At 43.0% G+C, this 14,999-nt stretch overlaps 1 protein-coding gene across 1 annotated transcript in view; it reads right to left on the minus strand.

The window, feature by feature from the left end:
- ETF1 (eukaryotic translation termination factor 1) overlaps positions 1 to 12,584 on the minus strand; it is a 340,588-nt gene extending 328,004 nt beyond the window's left edge. Inside the window, exons 1-2 of the mRNA XM_078653353.1 lie at positions 12,405 to 12,584; positions 12,212 to 12,317 (exon numbers count right to left, since the gene is read on the minus strand). Of these exons, the coding sequence (XP_078509479.1) occupies positions 12,212 to 12,297 (86 nt within the window). The 5' untranslated portion in view covers positions 12,298 to 12,317; positions 12,405 to 12,584. The remainder of the gene's footprint in view (positions 1 to 12,211; positions 12,318 to 12,404) is intronic.
- Positions 12,585 to 14,999: the final 2,415 nt, after the last annotated feature.

Raw genomic sequence — 14,999 nt, forward strand, 5'->3', positions numbered from 1 at the left:
CCTATCGAATGCCTTCTCGGCATCGAGAAGTATTAGCGCCATTGGGTCTCCTGCCACCTCAGTTTTGTCGAACAAGCTGATCACTCGTCGAATGTGATTTGTGGTTTCTCTCCCGGGGACAAAGCTGTGCTGGGATTCAGATATGATTTTATGGATAATAGGTGAGATATGGTTAGCTAATATTTTAGAGTAAATCTTTGAATCAACATTTATTAGAGTGATAGGATGATATGATCCCATTAAATCAGTGGGGTTTTGTTTTTTGGGAAAGATGACAATTTTTGCCCTGGACCACGAAATGGGAGGTTGCCCTCCTCTAAATGTGTGTACATAGATCTAATAATATATTTTTAAGTTGGTCCAGGAATACGGTATAGAATTCCAGAGGAATAGCGTCTAACCCAGCTGCTTTCCCCCGGGGGTGATCCTTCACAGTTTATGACTTCTTCTAAGTTAGGGGCTACCTCCAAGTTTCCTTGATCAGCTGCATTAAGTTTGTTAAAGTTATCCATTTCAAGATATTCATTAATCTTTCCTGGTTCTACTTCAACCTCTTCCTTATATAAAGTGCTATAAAAGCGCCAAAATGCTTCTCTGATCTTTTCAGGGTCGGATATCCTGCCCTCTACTGGGTCCTGTATCTCCCTTATGATGTTCTGAGATGTCTGCTGTCTCATCCGTATAGCCAACTGATGGCCGACTAGCTCATTAATCTCATACTTTTTCACGGTGGGCAGTAGCTTTTTGGACCGCTTTGGTAGTATAAATATTTGTTATTGCCGCTTTGGCGATTGCCACCTGGTTTTGAACATTAGTTATTTCTTCTGCAGTGGAAGGATCTCTTGTTATAGTTATCAGGTTTTCCTCAGCCCCCCTTAGTGCTTCTTGTAGTGCATTTAGTGATCTTAGAGAATATTGGATTGTTTCTCCCCTAATTCCTGCTTTCAAGGCATCCCACACAGTCTACTGTTGCGCTCCCTTTGTTATCTTCCAAAAAATTGGCAATCCAGATTCTCGTGTGTTTACAATATTCAGTTTCAAGTAGCAAGGATCTCTCGAAGGTCCAAATTCTTTGTTCCTGGTGTGTTCGGGCTAAATCTTCTGAGTATAACAGAGGATCATGGTCTGAGAGTACCCGGGGTAATTTTTTTAGAACTGACGTGGATCTTAATGAATTGGAGAATAAAAAGTAACCTAGCCTTGGGTGTGTATGGTGAGGGTTTGAGAAAAATGTGTATCCTGGATCATTGGGGTTGGATGATTGCCACCCGTCCACGAGTCAGTGTGTCAGACATATCTGCTTAAAAGCCCGGAATACTTTTGGTTTTCGACCACGGTACTGCCAGTCATTCCCAGTTGACCAATTGTGAGAAAGATTTATGTTGAAATCCCCACAGATTATTAGTGGTAGGGGCCAGTGAGTAAGTTAGTTTGATATATAGCTGAGGGATCATCCGTGTTGGATTTCCCCCAGATGCATTTGTGGAGTCGGAGCGAAACAAAAGTGGGGGTGTCCCGTGATAATCCCATTTTAACTCAGGGATGCTCTCTTTATCAGATGAAACATGCTCGTTTCTGTGACGGTCTCCGTTTTTCCTTTTCCGCAATTTTTTGGAGAGAGGTAGTTGTTTCTGTGAGTCAGGGTTGGAGCCATTATACCAATTGCCAACCTCCTCCTCGCTAGACAGAGAAATGCTAACATCAGACATTACTGATTTATCGGTTAGAGAGTAATACAGATCTGTATTATCTGGGGTGTTAGGTATGCCCTCCTGCGGTCCTTTAGTCAGCAGCCCTTGTATAGGATCTATCTCTTCAGTGCTCAGCGAGCGGTCTGGTGATGATGGACGAGAGGGACCAGAGATATTACCTTCAGGACCGGAAAGGGTGGTAGATCCTGCACATTTGCTGGCACCTCGGGTAATACCCCCTCCTCCTCGGTAAATGCCATATGAGCATTATTAGTTTTCAACGGATCAGTCAGTGCCCCAAAACTGGCTGTTATCAAAGACTGACATACATCTGTGTCTTTTTTTCTGTCTGCTTCCTTTTCTGTGCGACCCGGGCCAGGGCCTCTTTTACCACTATAACTATTCCCGGTGTTAGAGTCAGTTACAGTTCTTGATAATCCGTCTTTTCTCCCCATTACTTTTTCGGTAGCTTTGTTTTTAACTATCTGTACAACTTCAGGTTTGGGCGTTTTCTGTCGGGTAGATGCCAAGGCAGAGCCCTGCTGCGCGCTAATGTTTGTATTATTATTGCCCTTTGGCTTGATAACGCGGGTTCCCTTACCCGACATGTTTTCTTCCTCTCCTGCAATGTAGACGGCAATACGCGTGGCGCTCTTCTTCACTTTACTCGGCTTACTCTTTACGCGGTGGCTGTGCAGCGCTCTCCTCGTGGCCGACTTCAATGCGTGTGTGTTTTCCACTGAGTAATCCGGTGCTCGGTTGCTCAGAGGGCTTGTCCAGGTCAAACGCGATCCAGGATGCCAGAGCGTGAAAGAGCTCTCTGATGAGTGATTGTAGAGTGAAATCCCGACTGTTCGACCAGCGTGTGCAGGCGCAGGTTAGTGAAAAGGATAATGGTTTCTTCTGCTGAAAGTCAGGCATACCGTTTTCTTCCAAGCTTTATCTGCTCTTTCTCTCCCGTGCCTCCGATGATTTTTACATGCCGTTGCTTAGTAAAATGCAATTTTTCGGGGGAGAGCTCGGCGGAGCTCCACCAGGGGATGTCAGTCGGACGCCATCTTCCTTCCGAAAAAAAACGAGTAAACCCGGTTTTGATGAAATTCCTTTTTAGATCTTGCCTGTGCAAGCGCTGCTTGGAGAGACCTCTTGGCATTGCTATGTACTTTCTTGGAAACTATGTACTTTCTTGGAAACTCTTGTCATCTACACAGCGAGCAGGCGCTGCTTAGAGGGACCTCTTGGCATCGCTCTGTACTTTTTTGGAAACTCATGCATGTTTTGCATTGTTTGCGCGAGAGAGCAGCGGCGCCATCTGTTCGCAATTATCGCACCTGCTCACTCCCGCAAGGCAAACGATCTGCATGCACGAGTACTGTTGAACTTTCGCGGCTGCCGAACCACGCTTTTTTTGCACTAGTGTTTAGCGCCAAATGCATCTTTGCATCTACTTGCCATTTTTCTCAAAGCCCTTGTTTTGAACCAGATACGCTACAGTTAGATATACGCAAAAGTCCGAACCACTGTATGCATTGGCAGACACGAGACACAAAATAATGACATATCTGAGAACTTCCTATGATGTAAACTTTTTTACATTACTATGAATGAGCCTGAAAGAGCAACTTCTTATTTCAGCTGGTAACTACACTGCTGGCATTCACAGCTAATTAGTTTGTTTCTTACACTGCCACACCGCTTTAACTAGATACCATGGTAATGCACCAACGGTCAACATAGAATTGTCTGAGCAATCTGTCACTTAGCGCCTCCAGCTGTTGCGCTTGTGCAATATTTCCCACTTCAAAGCTCTGCTTTGCAACTCCTGGCTGACCCTGTTCGGCCGTTTTCTGTTGTATGTTTGTTTGTTCTCCAAGTAGGCTGCCTGGTCTATGCTGCAGCCTGCTGCATGACGGCAGCAACACGTCACCGTCTAGCAGACAAGTCACCCAGTGCGCGGCCTAGCAAGATGATAAAACATTCAGAATTTCAGGGCGTAAACACACATTGTTTTCCGTTTGAAAAATCCATGAGTCAATAGCGAGGTATGTCCTCCACCAAGTAGATGAGAGACAACATGTGTGCGAAGTTGGCTTGAATGCTTGCAGTGTTTATAGTCTTTAATTAAAGCGAGTAATTCAGTTATCAGCCCAGTCACACGCTTTATCAGGCTCCGTGTGGAGACAGTGTTCTAAACACATTCTTTGCTTTGGGGCACCCACGCAAAAAATTCAACTGCTTCGCCCCCAGGTACTGTGCAGACAGCTTCTGAAGTAGCCGCTGCATATTTGTCTCCTCAGTTTGGGGAAATGACTATTTTAAAGCACAAATCTAATATAGATTCACAGGCTGGGTGTATTTTCACCATTTAGAAGCTTGGTTCTCAGAGGGTGTCGACCGGGTGACCGAGTAGAGAAGGTTACTACAGTTGCTTATGTTACTATAAATGGTGAATTTCAGTGTTAATTATTTTTTTTAGTTTCAAATGTTAAGTTTAATCTGACACTTTCAGGTACATATAAATTGACTTTAAACTTTGTTTTTGTCAGTGACTTTCTACATTTAAAAAAAAAATTGTAAAGTAAGATATTACCATATCTAACTATAGCGTCACTATAACCTTTGTTTTTCTCGGTAGCTTTATATATTTGTATATATCAGTTTTGCCTTAGAAGGTAAGTTTATAACCTGCGTTCAGCCTTAAGGCACAGCAGCTTCAGTACGGAGCGTTGCAAGCAGTTGTCCTGGTATTGAGAGCTGCTGAAAGCGGCCAGTTCATCGACTACCATAACCCTCGCACCTTTCTCTCACAGTTAGTCATCCATCATTCTGTAAAGCGATGCATTTCTTAACACTATAACCGCACCTCCATGGTCCTCGCACAACGTTGAAACCCTTCCAACAGAGGATTCAAACAAAGATGTCACACTACCAGCAAACACCCTGCGCAGAGTAGCGTCCTACCCAGGTAGGCAAGCGCTTCTCAATCTCACACATGGGTATCAAGTGCTATATAAATGTTGCAATACAACACATGAGAATGCTTCTTCTTTCGTTGTTTCTGCACCGTGACCATGCGCTCTCCCTTACTGAGCTTACTCGGGTCTCCTCACTTCAAGCCCCTGATTTCTCACATATGGTCCTCTTAACTTTCCATTGGTGTGGCTCTAGCCAAACTAGCCAGCCTCTCTTCTATGCTTCTGTTGAATTGGGGATATGCCGATTATGAATATTGCTTTAAATAACTTGTATACTTTTCCTAGTATGGTCAGGTGTGCTTTGCTGCCTTGATTTCTACTGTTGTCCATTGGGAATGTCAATTCTGACTTACTGTCTGGACAGTACAGTTTCCAGCAGCACCTGCCTGGTCTTCGTGGATTCTTCACTTGATCTTCATTTTACAACTAATAAATCAACTTCAAGCCTTTTACTGCACCCAATGTGTCCCTTCATGGTGTATACATTGGGTGGGCTGAAGCAAAGTGTTACTGACACCACAGCAAGGCAACGAGTGAGGAGGGCTCATTGAATGATTATATATATATATATATATATATATATGTATAAGCAAATGTCCCAATAGTGAGAGGAGCTCTGTAGCTGGTGCCGGCGGCGAGGTTCAGGACACCCTCGCAAAATACCTCTCAGCAAAATCGTTTCAATAAAGAAACACGCCGCACACTACTCCATAGGTTAAATTCTTGGGTTTATTTTCTGTAGGATCCCCACCTACGCGTTTCGGACAACAATCTGTCCCTGGTCACGGTACCTATATCATTGTCTTTTTTTAACACATTCCAGTATTTTTGCAGGACTCGCTTGATGTTGTAGCTTTCCTTGGAGTATGTTAGTACTAATCGCGGTTGATCATTTCCTTCATTCTGTTCAATTGGACTCTGTTTTGTTATTAGTGTTTCTGCTCTGGTCTTGGCTCTTGCTTTTTGTTCTCCTTTGATTATGTCAGCATGTTTATATCCACGCTTGGAGAATCGATCTTTTGTCTCTTTAAATTTGTTCTCCATTTCGGTTTCTTCCGAGCAATTCCTTTTCATTCTAATAAATTCCCCATAAGGGATGCTCTTTTTTAATGAGGTGGGATGGAAGCTGCTTCCATGTAACACACTATTTGTAGAGGTTGCTTTTCTGAATACAGTTGTTTCCAGTCTATTATTTCTGACATAGACTTTGGTATCAAGAAATTCTATTTCTTCTTTCTGTATGTTTGACGTAAACTGTAGTCCAACTTCATTCTCATTGAGGATTGCAATGTATTCCACCAGTTTCTGTTTGGTCCCCTTCCAAAGGAGGAACAGATCGTCTATAAATCTTAGCCATATGACCACGTCCGTGGTATATGGCTCATTTTCTTCTCCCCAAGCTATGTGTTTCTCCCACCAACCCATAGTAAGGTTCGCATAGCTTGGAGAGAAGGAAACACCCAGGTTTGTCTGTATACTTTTTTGTCAAAGGGGAAAACGTTATTGTCTAGGCAAAAGGTCATCATATCAATTACCATGTTGGTATGCCGTAATTCTGATATTGGTCTTTGACCCAGAAAGTACTTGGTTGCTGTCAGTCCGATGTCCCGCTGGATAGAAGTATATAACGAGACAACATCTATTGTTGCTAGCCAGTAATCAGGTTGCCAGTTCACTCCCATGATGATTCTCAGGAAGTCCCCAGTGTCTTTAATGTAGGAACTTAGAGTTGGAACAAGGGGTGCCAGAAAGTAGTCCACATATGAAGATACATTTTCACACAATGAGCCACAGCTTGATATTATTGGTCGGGCAGGTGGTTTGACTAAAGTCTTATGCATTTTCGGGAGAAAATATATTGTAGGCATTATTGGATGTGCAGTTGTTAAAAACTTTTTTTCTTCCATGCTTAGGAGGCCATTTTCTTGCCATGTTTGTATGCATGAATGCAGTTTATACATCATGATTGCCGTTGGATTCTCCCGTAAGACTTCGTAGTACCGTGACCAGGGACAGATTGTTGTCCGAAACGCGTAGGTGGGGATCCTACAGAAAATAAACCCAAGAATTTAACCTATGGAGTAGTGTGCGGCGTGTTTCTTTATTGAAACGATTTTGCTGAGAGATTATATATATATATATATATATATATATATATATATGAGAGAGAGAACTTTTTAAATCAGAATAGCCATTTAGACAAGCATTGGCATAGCCAATAGGTCACGCCTTTGGGACCTTATAAGTGTTTAGCCATGCAACAGTTCATGCTGTTGCACCAAGGATATTGTGCTGCATAACTAAATACTTATAAGGTCCCAAAGGCGAAACCCATTGGCTACGCCAATGCTTGTTCAATGTGGCAGACACGCTCCAAAGGACAATCCATAGTCCATTCTTTATTTTTGGGGTCCCACCACAAACCTGACTCTGAAGCGACTTCACGGGCATGGGCGCTAGCGGCTTTAATTTAAAAAGCGTCACTTTAAAGTACTCCGTGCTGCCACGTCTATGGGCTACCCCGCATTGGCGTAGTCCGGATTTTGTCCTGATGGAGTCCCTCTATACTTTTAATCTGGGACCCACATTGAAGTAACGTATATGGATTTTGCACTATCCAGGCATCCGGCTTTGGGTAATTTAACTAGGGGGCACATGTTATCTCCGAACGGGCACGTAGCAGTTCCAAATCGGTACCAGTGGCTCGACCGTGGCACTGCATTGTAACTCCCCACAGAGGCAGGAAGAATAGATTTTCAAAAAGTTAAGTGTAAGCATTACCTATGATAATTTAGGGACGCAGGTACAGTTTACAAGAAGCCCCACAATAGCGGTTATATATTTTTTCCAATTGGACAAATATCTCGCTTGGAACGGTCCCTGACGAAAACTTAAATATGTAAGTAAAGTTTTAGGCCATAGAATGTACTGCCAGTCTTGAATAAGGGAAAATGTTACCCTTCCAACTCCTCTGAACGGAGATAGAAACACAATGAAGTAAATGTGAGGAATCATTCTAGAATGTGTCCAGAGTGAAAAGCTGATGGCACTTTTTATCCTGTTCAACGACAATAAATTGTGCACTAAGGTAATTTTTGCCTTATAAGCACACCTAGACGGTAATTTGTAGACAGCCATTAAGAATCTTAGCTGCCTGCCTCATCTCAATTCTTCATCACGCAGTGGTTTTTATTGTCCACACATCTTTATCCTTCATATTGGTGAAATAACTCTACTTTTTAAACCTGCTGATGTCTTCAGCGTTTATCAAATGGGAAAAGTCTGCGTAGTCGGTGCAGCACTTCGGGCACTGGTGTAATCTAGTACGGTCTAACTTAGCAAATGTGGCAGGGTGGCATATGCTCTGTAGATATGTCTATGGTTTCCTGACAAGCTTAGCTTGCATGTAGCAATATTCCCAGACCGTATCCGACAGTTTAACGTCCAAATCGTGCTCCCTGCCACCAAAACAATTTGAATGAAGAACAATTATTAATATTTGGGACAAATACGTTGGGTAAAGTTTGGATGCCTCCAATAATTTTTCATTATTTAGAAATGCAAAAAGTAGCACTGCCCCAGTAATCCATAGATGGCTCCAACCCAATGACTTAAAAACAATTCTCAAATAGAAAATTGGATTATACAACCCCCCGTTATGATCGAATAAAACCAAGTCATTTCATGACGTGAAAGATTATGAATGGGGGGTGGTTGGAGTTTAACTTTGGGGACTCTAGTACATATTTCTTTAATTTGCTCTATACTAACCCACTGCAGAAAGAAATATCCGTGGAAAACGGAAACCTGCAGTGACTTAGAAAAAGTTTGTTTGCACTTCAGGGGCTTTCTGCAAATAGGTAGTTTGCCAACACATCATCTATAGAAATTACAACCCAGGTCAAATTAAATGCTCACTTCTTTTATGCCTGAATACAACAATCAACAACTAAGAGGTGAGCCATCAACTTATTTTTAATACAACTGGTGCCATATTGCACTCTGTGTACAGTGTTCTTAACTTCTAGCGAACTGAAATAGTGTTAGAAATTTGGAATTTGAACAAGATCTAGTCATACCCCAGAAACAATGCTGGAAAATAAATCTATACATTCAATTTACAGGATAAATAGAATGCTCTCTTATAATCACCGAGAGGAAGCTGTGACTACAACAACCAAAGCGAGCCAGTTTACGTAAACAGCCCTTTGTTTCCAGACAGCAAAGTAAAGAAATGCCAATGGCATCTTCAAACTCCCATATTCTTGCTGGGCTGGGAGGGTAGCTCAAATGTTGGCATATTTCTTATGCACCAAACCATGTAGGAAGCTAACATACATACTACAGAGACCACTTCGGTATTAATACTGTCCAAACACTAGGTGATGAAGGACCATGTGCCACGCTCCTTGTAATTCAGCAGAACGATCAATTAGACAAAGGCGGCAAGTTGCGCTTATGCCTTTCTAAATGGCTTCACATGTGACTACTGTCTCTCACCTTAACCTGCCCAAACCAACCTGGCTTGCGCTTTGCAAAACTGCACATCGCCTTGCAGGATGATTACTTCAAACAAATGAAAAATGATGCTCTATTCCTCAAACATCTGCTGTTCGGCACATGAGAACACCATTCCATATTCTATCCACAAGACTAAACTAACTTGGGTTGAACTCCAAAACTCATTTTACTAAACAAAATTAACAACTTTAATCAAGAACTCCTTTCTCTGCCTGAAATAAAACAGATTTGCCATCTGCCATTTTCAAACATACATGCCACCGACAAAATATATAGGGGTGTTCAATTGTAAGATCTTCAGTGCTTGTCAGCTACCTGCAAAACCTTTCTGTTCCTCAGTATACCAGAGTATGCAGAGTTAAAATACTTTACCGTTTCCAGGACCGCATTATTCCAATCTGAAGTGACCCATTGGATTCCATTAGAACAAAAAAAATTCAAATACAAGGTAAAAGTCTCTGAAGTTCCAACAGGAGAGGTATGAACTAATTTTTAGCTGCCACACAAAAACACTTCCTGCAAATTATCTTAACAGATCTAAAACTTTGCCTTTGAAACACAGCGTGGCTGTCAAACCAGTATTACAGGAGACTGATTACTCTATAAACACGATCATGTAATTCCATCCTATAAAGTGTCAAAATACACAATTAGGCACGAAACAGACAACTGTGGGGTCCTTTGTAAAGCATAGCACTACTGAAACTAAAATTATATTATAAGTATGTGTTAAGTTCTTCCATTCAAGTCACCCATGAATTTACTGATCCAAAAGGAAAATATTGTGGGAAAGTATCATAGCCAGCCAATTGGAGAGGAAGGGCTTAATAATCTTGTGCCAAAATGACAATATATGGTTTAGAAATATTTCAGTACAGTATTTTATTTCTGCCACTAAAAGAGATATTATTTAGTGCTAATTGGATCAAAGCACCCAATGCTCACTGACAGACAAAACAAACGCTGTAGACCAAGAAACCGAACTGCAATGGATTAGCCCAAAAATCAGTGTTCCAGTTTAAGAACGCATTATACATAAATGCAAACCCCAAGAAGAAAGAAAGACCAATGGGAAGTTAAGTTTCAAAACAGACCAGCATCAGTACCATTACAAGTTTAGTTGAGATAGTTAAATACATGATTTAATATAAAATCCAAAAACCTATGAAGGGATGATGCAACATAGCGCTTGTACATTTCAATAGTCAACTAGGAATACCAAGAATGAATGCTTATGACAATTGTCTGGATTGGTCTAGTATTGGATAGCTCTGATATCCCCATTTTATGCCACGTCTTTGATTTGTCTGATCCAAGTAAAACAACTAAAAATAATAAAGAATAATGCCAATAATATTAACTTTCACACTGCTTTGTTTAAAGTGTGGCACATAGCATGTGAAGTTACTATAATGTCCACACAATTTGCAACTACAAAATCATACATCCAATCGCACAAAGCTACATTTCCAAATTCGAGGTCTGGCAGTTAGTTTAAGTTCACATGAATACCACCCAACTGACAAGCCATAGACATTAAGAGTCTCACTAGAAAACAGCCTATAATTAGAAACTCAAACGGAATTTTGATCTTGTCGCTTTCCATTCAGACGTACCAAGAGTATTCTGCCCACTACCATACTCCTTCAGAGGAATTGACAGATTTGACATTACACCATTGTGACTAGAATACTGCAACATTCTGCATTAAGTATACCTCCCCGTCATACTTGCAAATTCACTAGAACGTATCCTAATGATTAGTAACACGATTAAAAACTTCGGAGCCCGACCACTATTATGTGGATACATTTCTAATTTACAAAAATGCCTTTTGGGGCACTGGTCCCAGTGATCCATTTGAGAACTATACACCTTATGGGACTGTTAGATGCTCTTGAAGCAGCATCTGGAAAATACTTTATTTTAGAAGGGAACGGAAGGTGGCAAAGAGATTTTCAATGAACTCTATGGAACTATCTTGTAGAGGTACTCACGGAATGAGGATCATCAAGCTTTTCATTAAAGTGAAAAACATGCGTTTCCTTACATAAAGTCTATTGGATCAATCGTTTAACTTTTAACCTGACCCTTCCCAATTGGAGTCAACTATGCAAGAATGTACACAGACATTTAAAATCAACTTATACTGATGCCGTTAAAGGTGTGCATTCTCTTGACGTTCCGGGGGGGTCACAAGAACGGTCCTTTTAAACTAAAAGTTATCAAGAGAAGCAATCATGAAACAAGTTCAGTTTCATTCCAATCTTCACATTAATAAAAAAAGTTCACAGAATGGAAGACTAAGTATTCTATATGTTGCTTTAAAAAGTTCCAGACAGGAAGCACACACGTTGTCTGGACTGAAGGGTTTCAATTGTATGACTGACAATACGAACCAACAGAAAACAGTACTAAACATATGGCAACTACGAGTTTTCATTTAACTCGAACTCTTAATTAAAAGTTATTAAGTATATATCGCGTTCATATCTGGCAATAGTTTTCACACTTTAGGATAAGAACGTTTATTTTGATTACATAGCCTGACCCTGTGACCTAAACTACCACTTAAGAGTTGGATGCCACCTTCTTAAGCAGTAACCATGCCCTTAATAAAATAGTTAGCTCGCATACGTATATGTTCCCATTGCAAGAGATCAAACCTAGTTAACCTACAACTAATGAAAACGTTTGACATTTAACATTTTAGCCACCATAAAAGCTGATGAGTTTATTTTGGTAATGATTCCTAGATCCAACGTCTCAAATACTCGCACGCCTAGCTCCTGTCACACCACAGAATAAAAAGTAAAAATGGGACGATACCAGATAGCACTGCTTACTGAAGGTCGCCACTATCAGCAAGGGAGTGCGCAAGGGTTATCACCAGCCCAAGGAGCCGGAGCAGGACATTATGACCACCCATGCCTCAGACTCCCACTGTACATCCGGCTCTTGTATTCCCACATGTCCAGTCTCTCCCTTGAAATCCGGCAACCAGGACCCCTCAAAAGCCCTTACCCTCTGGCTGCCTCTAGACTCTTGATCAGCTTTTTGATCTTCCAGATCTCCACGTTCCTATCCGCAGCGCTCGGGTCGTCCGCCATCTTCTCTGCCTAGGGCCGCGCTGCGGACAGAAAGAAGAGGTGGTTAGCGACCGGCTGACCGAGCGCGGGCCCTGCCCTGGTGACCCCCCTCGTTGCGTAGTCGTCACCTGTCCCAGTGCCCGGCTCTCTCTCGCACAGCTCGGCTCTCCTCAACGAGGAAGGGAGCGCACCAGCTCTGACGTATGAACCGGCTTCTCTCGATCCCAAGTCTGCATGTGTTGCAATCCCTATCCGCTAACATGAGGGGCGCTCACCTCACTTCCGGCCTCAGCATCGAGCGCTCTGGTTGGCGGGGAAGGGCGCAGTAAGACAGGCTCCCATTGGGTCAAGGGTCTGTTCTATCCCGCGCGAGTGAGCCACATGGGATGTGTAGTTCTTCAGGCCTGGTGTGGAAGACACAGGGCGGGACTTGATGAATCAACTTTTAGTTTACAGCTATGAGTAACTAATGCACACAGTGAGGCGAGGCCTGAAGAAAACTGGGGTCGCACAATGTTCTTCGCACACCTCGCTCGCTCGCAACGATATTAATACAGCCACATGTAACACAAGGTTCACTGTCAGTATTCGGATCACCGTTTTGTACTGTTATTAGTTATAGCATTTTTTAGCGCTCACTGTCACTACGTGGGGTGCCGGATCGGTTTTCTAGGTGGACAGGCCACAGCATTTTTTTATTTTTTATTTATTTAATGCGATTTTCTATAGCGCGAACATTAGCCGAAGGTGTCAGAGCGCTTTACAAAAGAACCAGCTGCGATACATAAGGACTTAGGATTACATGAGTTACATAAAAGATACAAACAGGAACAAAAATTGCAAATGTACAAGTTGTAAAGTCACACAGGGAAGAGATACAAATAGAAAAAATTGCAAATGTACAAGTTGTAAAGTCACTCAAGGAAGATACAAATGTATAAACTAAGAATCACATAGAAATGGTAGTGAGTACAAAGGTCTACTACATATACTAGTGGTTAGAGTTATCTCTATATACATATATATACAAATTGTAGATTTTCTCAGGATTCCATACAGGCCTGCCAAGTATCACGCATCAGGTGTGACACTAACGCATTTCAGTGTGGTGTTACGCAACACTGCACTGAAATGCATTGTCACGTATTTTTAATGCACTCTGAAACACGGCTATGCGGCGTGCGCCCCCTGCGCCTGTGCGTGCATCTGTGCTCCGGCTCTGCTTCTCCCCACAGATGTGCCAGCAGCCAGCTGCCTCAGTAAGGTAATAGTTAAAGATTTAACAGGCTTCTGCGCTCTGGAGTCAGAGTGCTACAATGTTACAATTTGCCCCCAAAGCGGCGCGGCGTGGCGTGGCATTCAGACGCCACTCTCTCATTCACTGTCAATTACCGGTCCGAGACAGAGGGAGGGGCAGCGCTGCCCTCAGCAGTGAGTGCCCAGCCTTCTGTTCTGCTCCAGAGCACACCGCTCCACTGCCAGCCCTCCAGCGCTTCCTTGCAGGCAGGGCCGGTCCTAGCCATGGGCGGTATGGGCAGCTGCCCAGGGCCTCGCGCTCAGGGGGCCCCGCCGCCGGCCCCGCAGTTGCGGGAATAATAAATGATGATGGCCTGGGGAAAAGCGCTGCGCAGTGGTGAGCACAGCACAGTGCATTCTTCCATCCGTCTAATAATATCGAGAGTGAGTGTGTTTCTCAGGGGGGCCCCGCCGCCGGCCCCGGATGTGATGTCACATGAAAATTAGAGAGCCCCGCATCTTCCATTTCGCCCAGGGCTCCACAATGCCTAAGACCGGCCCTGCTTGCAGGCCTTTTCATCTCCGCACAGCTCGAGGCTCCAAGCCTTGGAGGTGACAAATAACTGCACAATCATCGTATCACCAGCCCGTGAATCCAATTACCGTAGTTCACTTCAGCCTACTTCGTTTCAATTCTGATTTATTGGCGGGACATGGAGATTTCAAAGTGTTGCCAAATCTTTACCCATTGGCCTTTGGAAGCCTGATAGTGTCACGCGCTGACAAATACCAGACTACTCCCCCTGCTATCTCTGGTAATGCAAAGCCCTCCACAATAGTACAGTTCAAGGAGGGGAGGGGGCATTTTGTATCTCAAGGCTCTTTTCTACCTGTGGCCCCGGCAGTCTTTCTGAAAAACTACTTCCATCCGTTTTATCTCAGTCTTGCCTTTTGTGATACCCTGCATTTTTACTTTCCACTCCTGCTTTCCTCTAATCAGCTAGCTCCCTGAAGCACATCATAGGGTTTGAAGATGGTTTGAAAACCACAGCGCTCGGCCTCTTCTGCTCCTTACCCCGCCCTCCTTTAATGACACACTGCCCTTCTTCTCCCCCCTAGGCAGCGTTCTCTTTCACGTAGTGTCATTTAAATCTCAGTATAAAATCTATCTCTCTGCTCCCCCCGTCACGCCTTTCATCACAGACTGTCAGCCTCTTCTATCCTTTCCACTCCGTTTACTCTCAGAATCGGGTTATTAAAAGGAGCTGCCAGGCCTTTTAAGCAGTCTTTGAATTTTTCCTCCAGGGCGACCATTATTTTCTCTTTCTCTCTGGTTAGTGCTAAAAATGAAACTGCATCATAAGGCATGTGTTTTTTTAAGTCTGCATGACTGAAGTGCATACAATTGGTTGCTACTGGCTGTGGCCCCGGGATTTTATCCGTATGTGACCTCGTGCCTGGTCCTGGAGGAAGAGAAAGTGAGGTAA

This window comes from Lissotriton helveticus, chromosome 7, assembly GCF_964261635.1.
Source record: "Lissotriton helveticus chromosome 7, aLisHel1.1, whole genome shotgun sequence".
NCBI classification, from domain to species: Eukaryota; Metazoa; Chordata; class Amphibia; order Caudata; family Salamandridae; genus Lissotriton; species Lissotriton helveticus.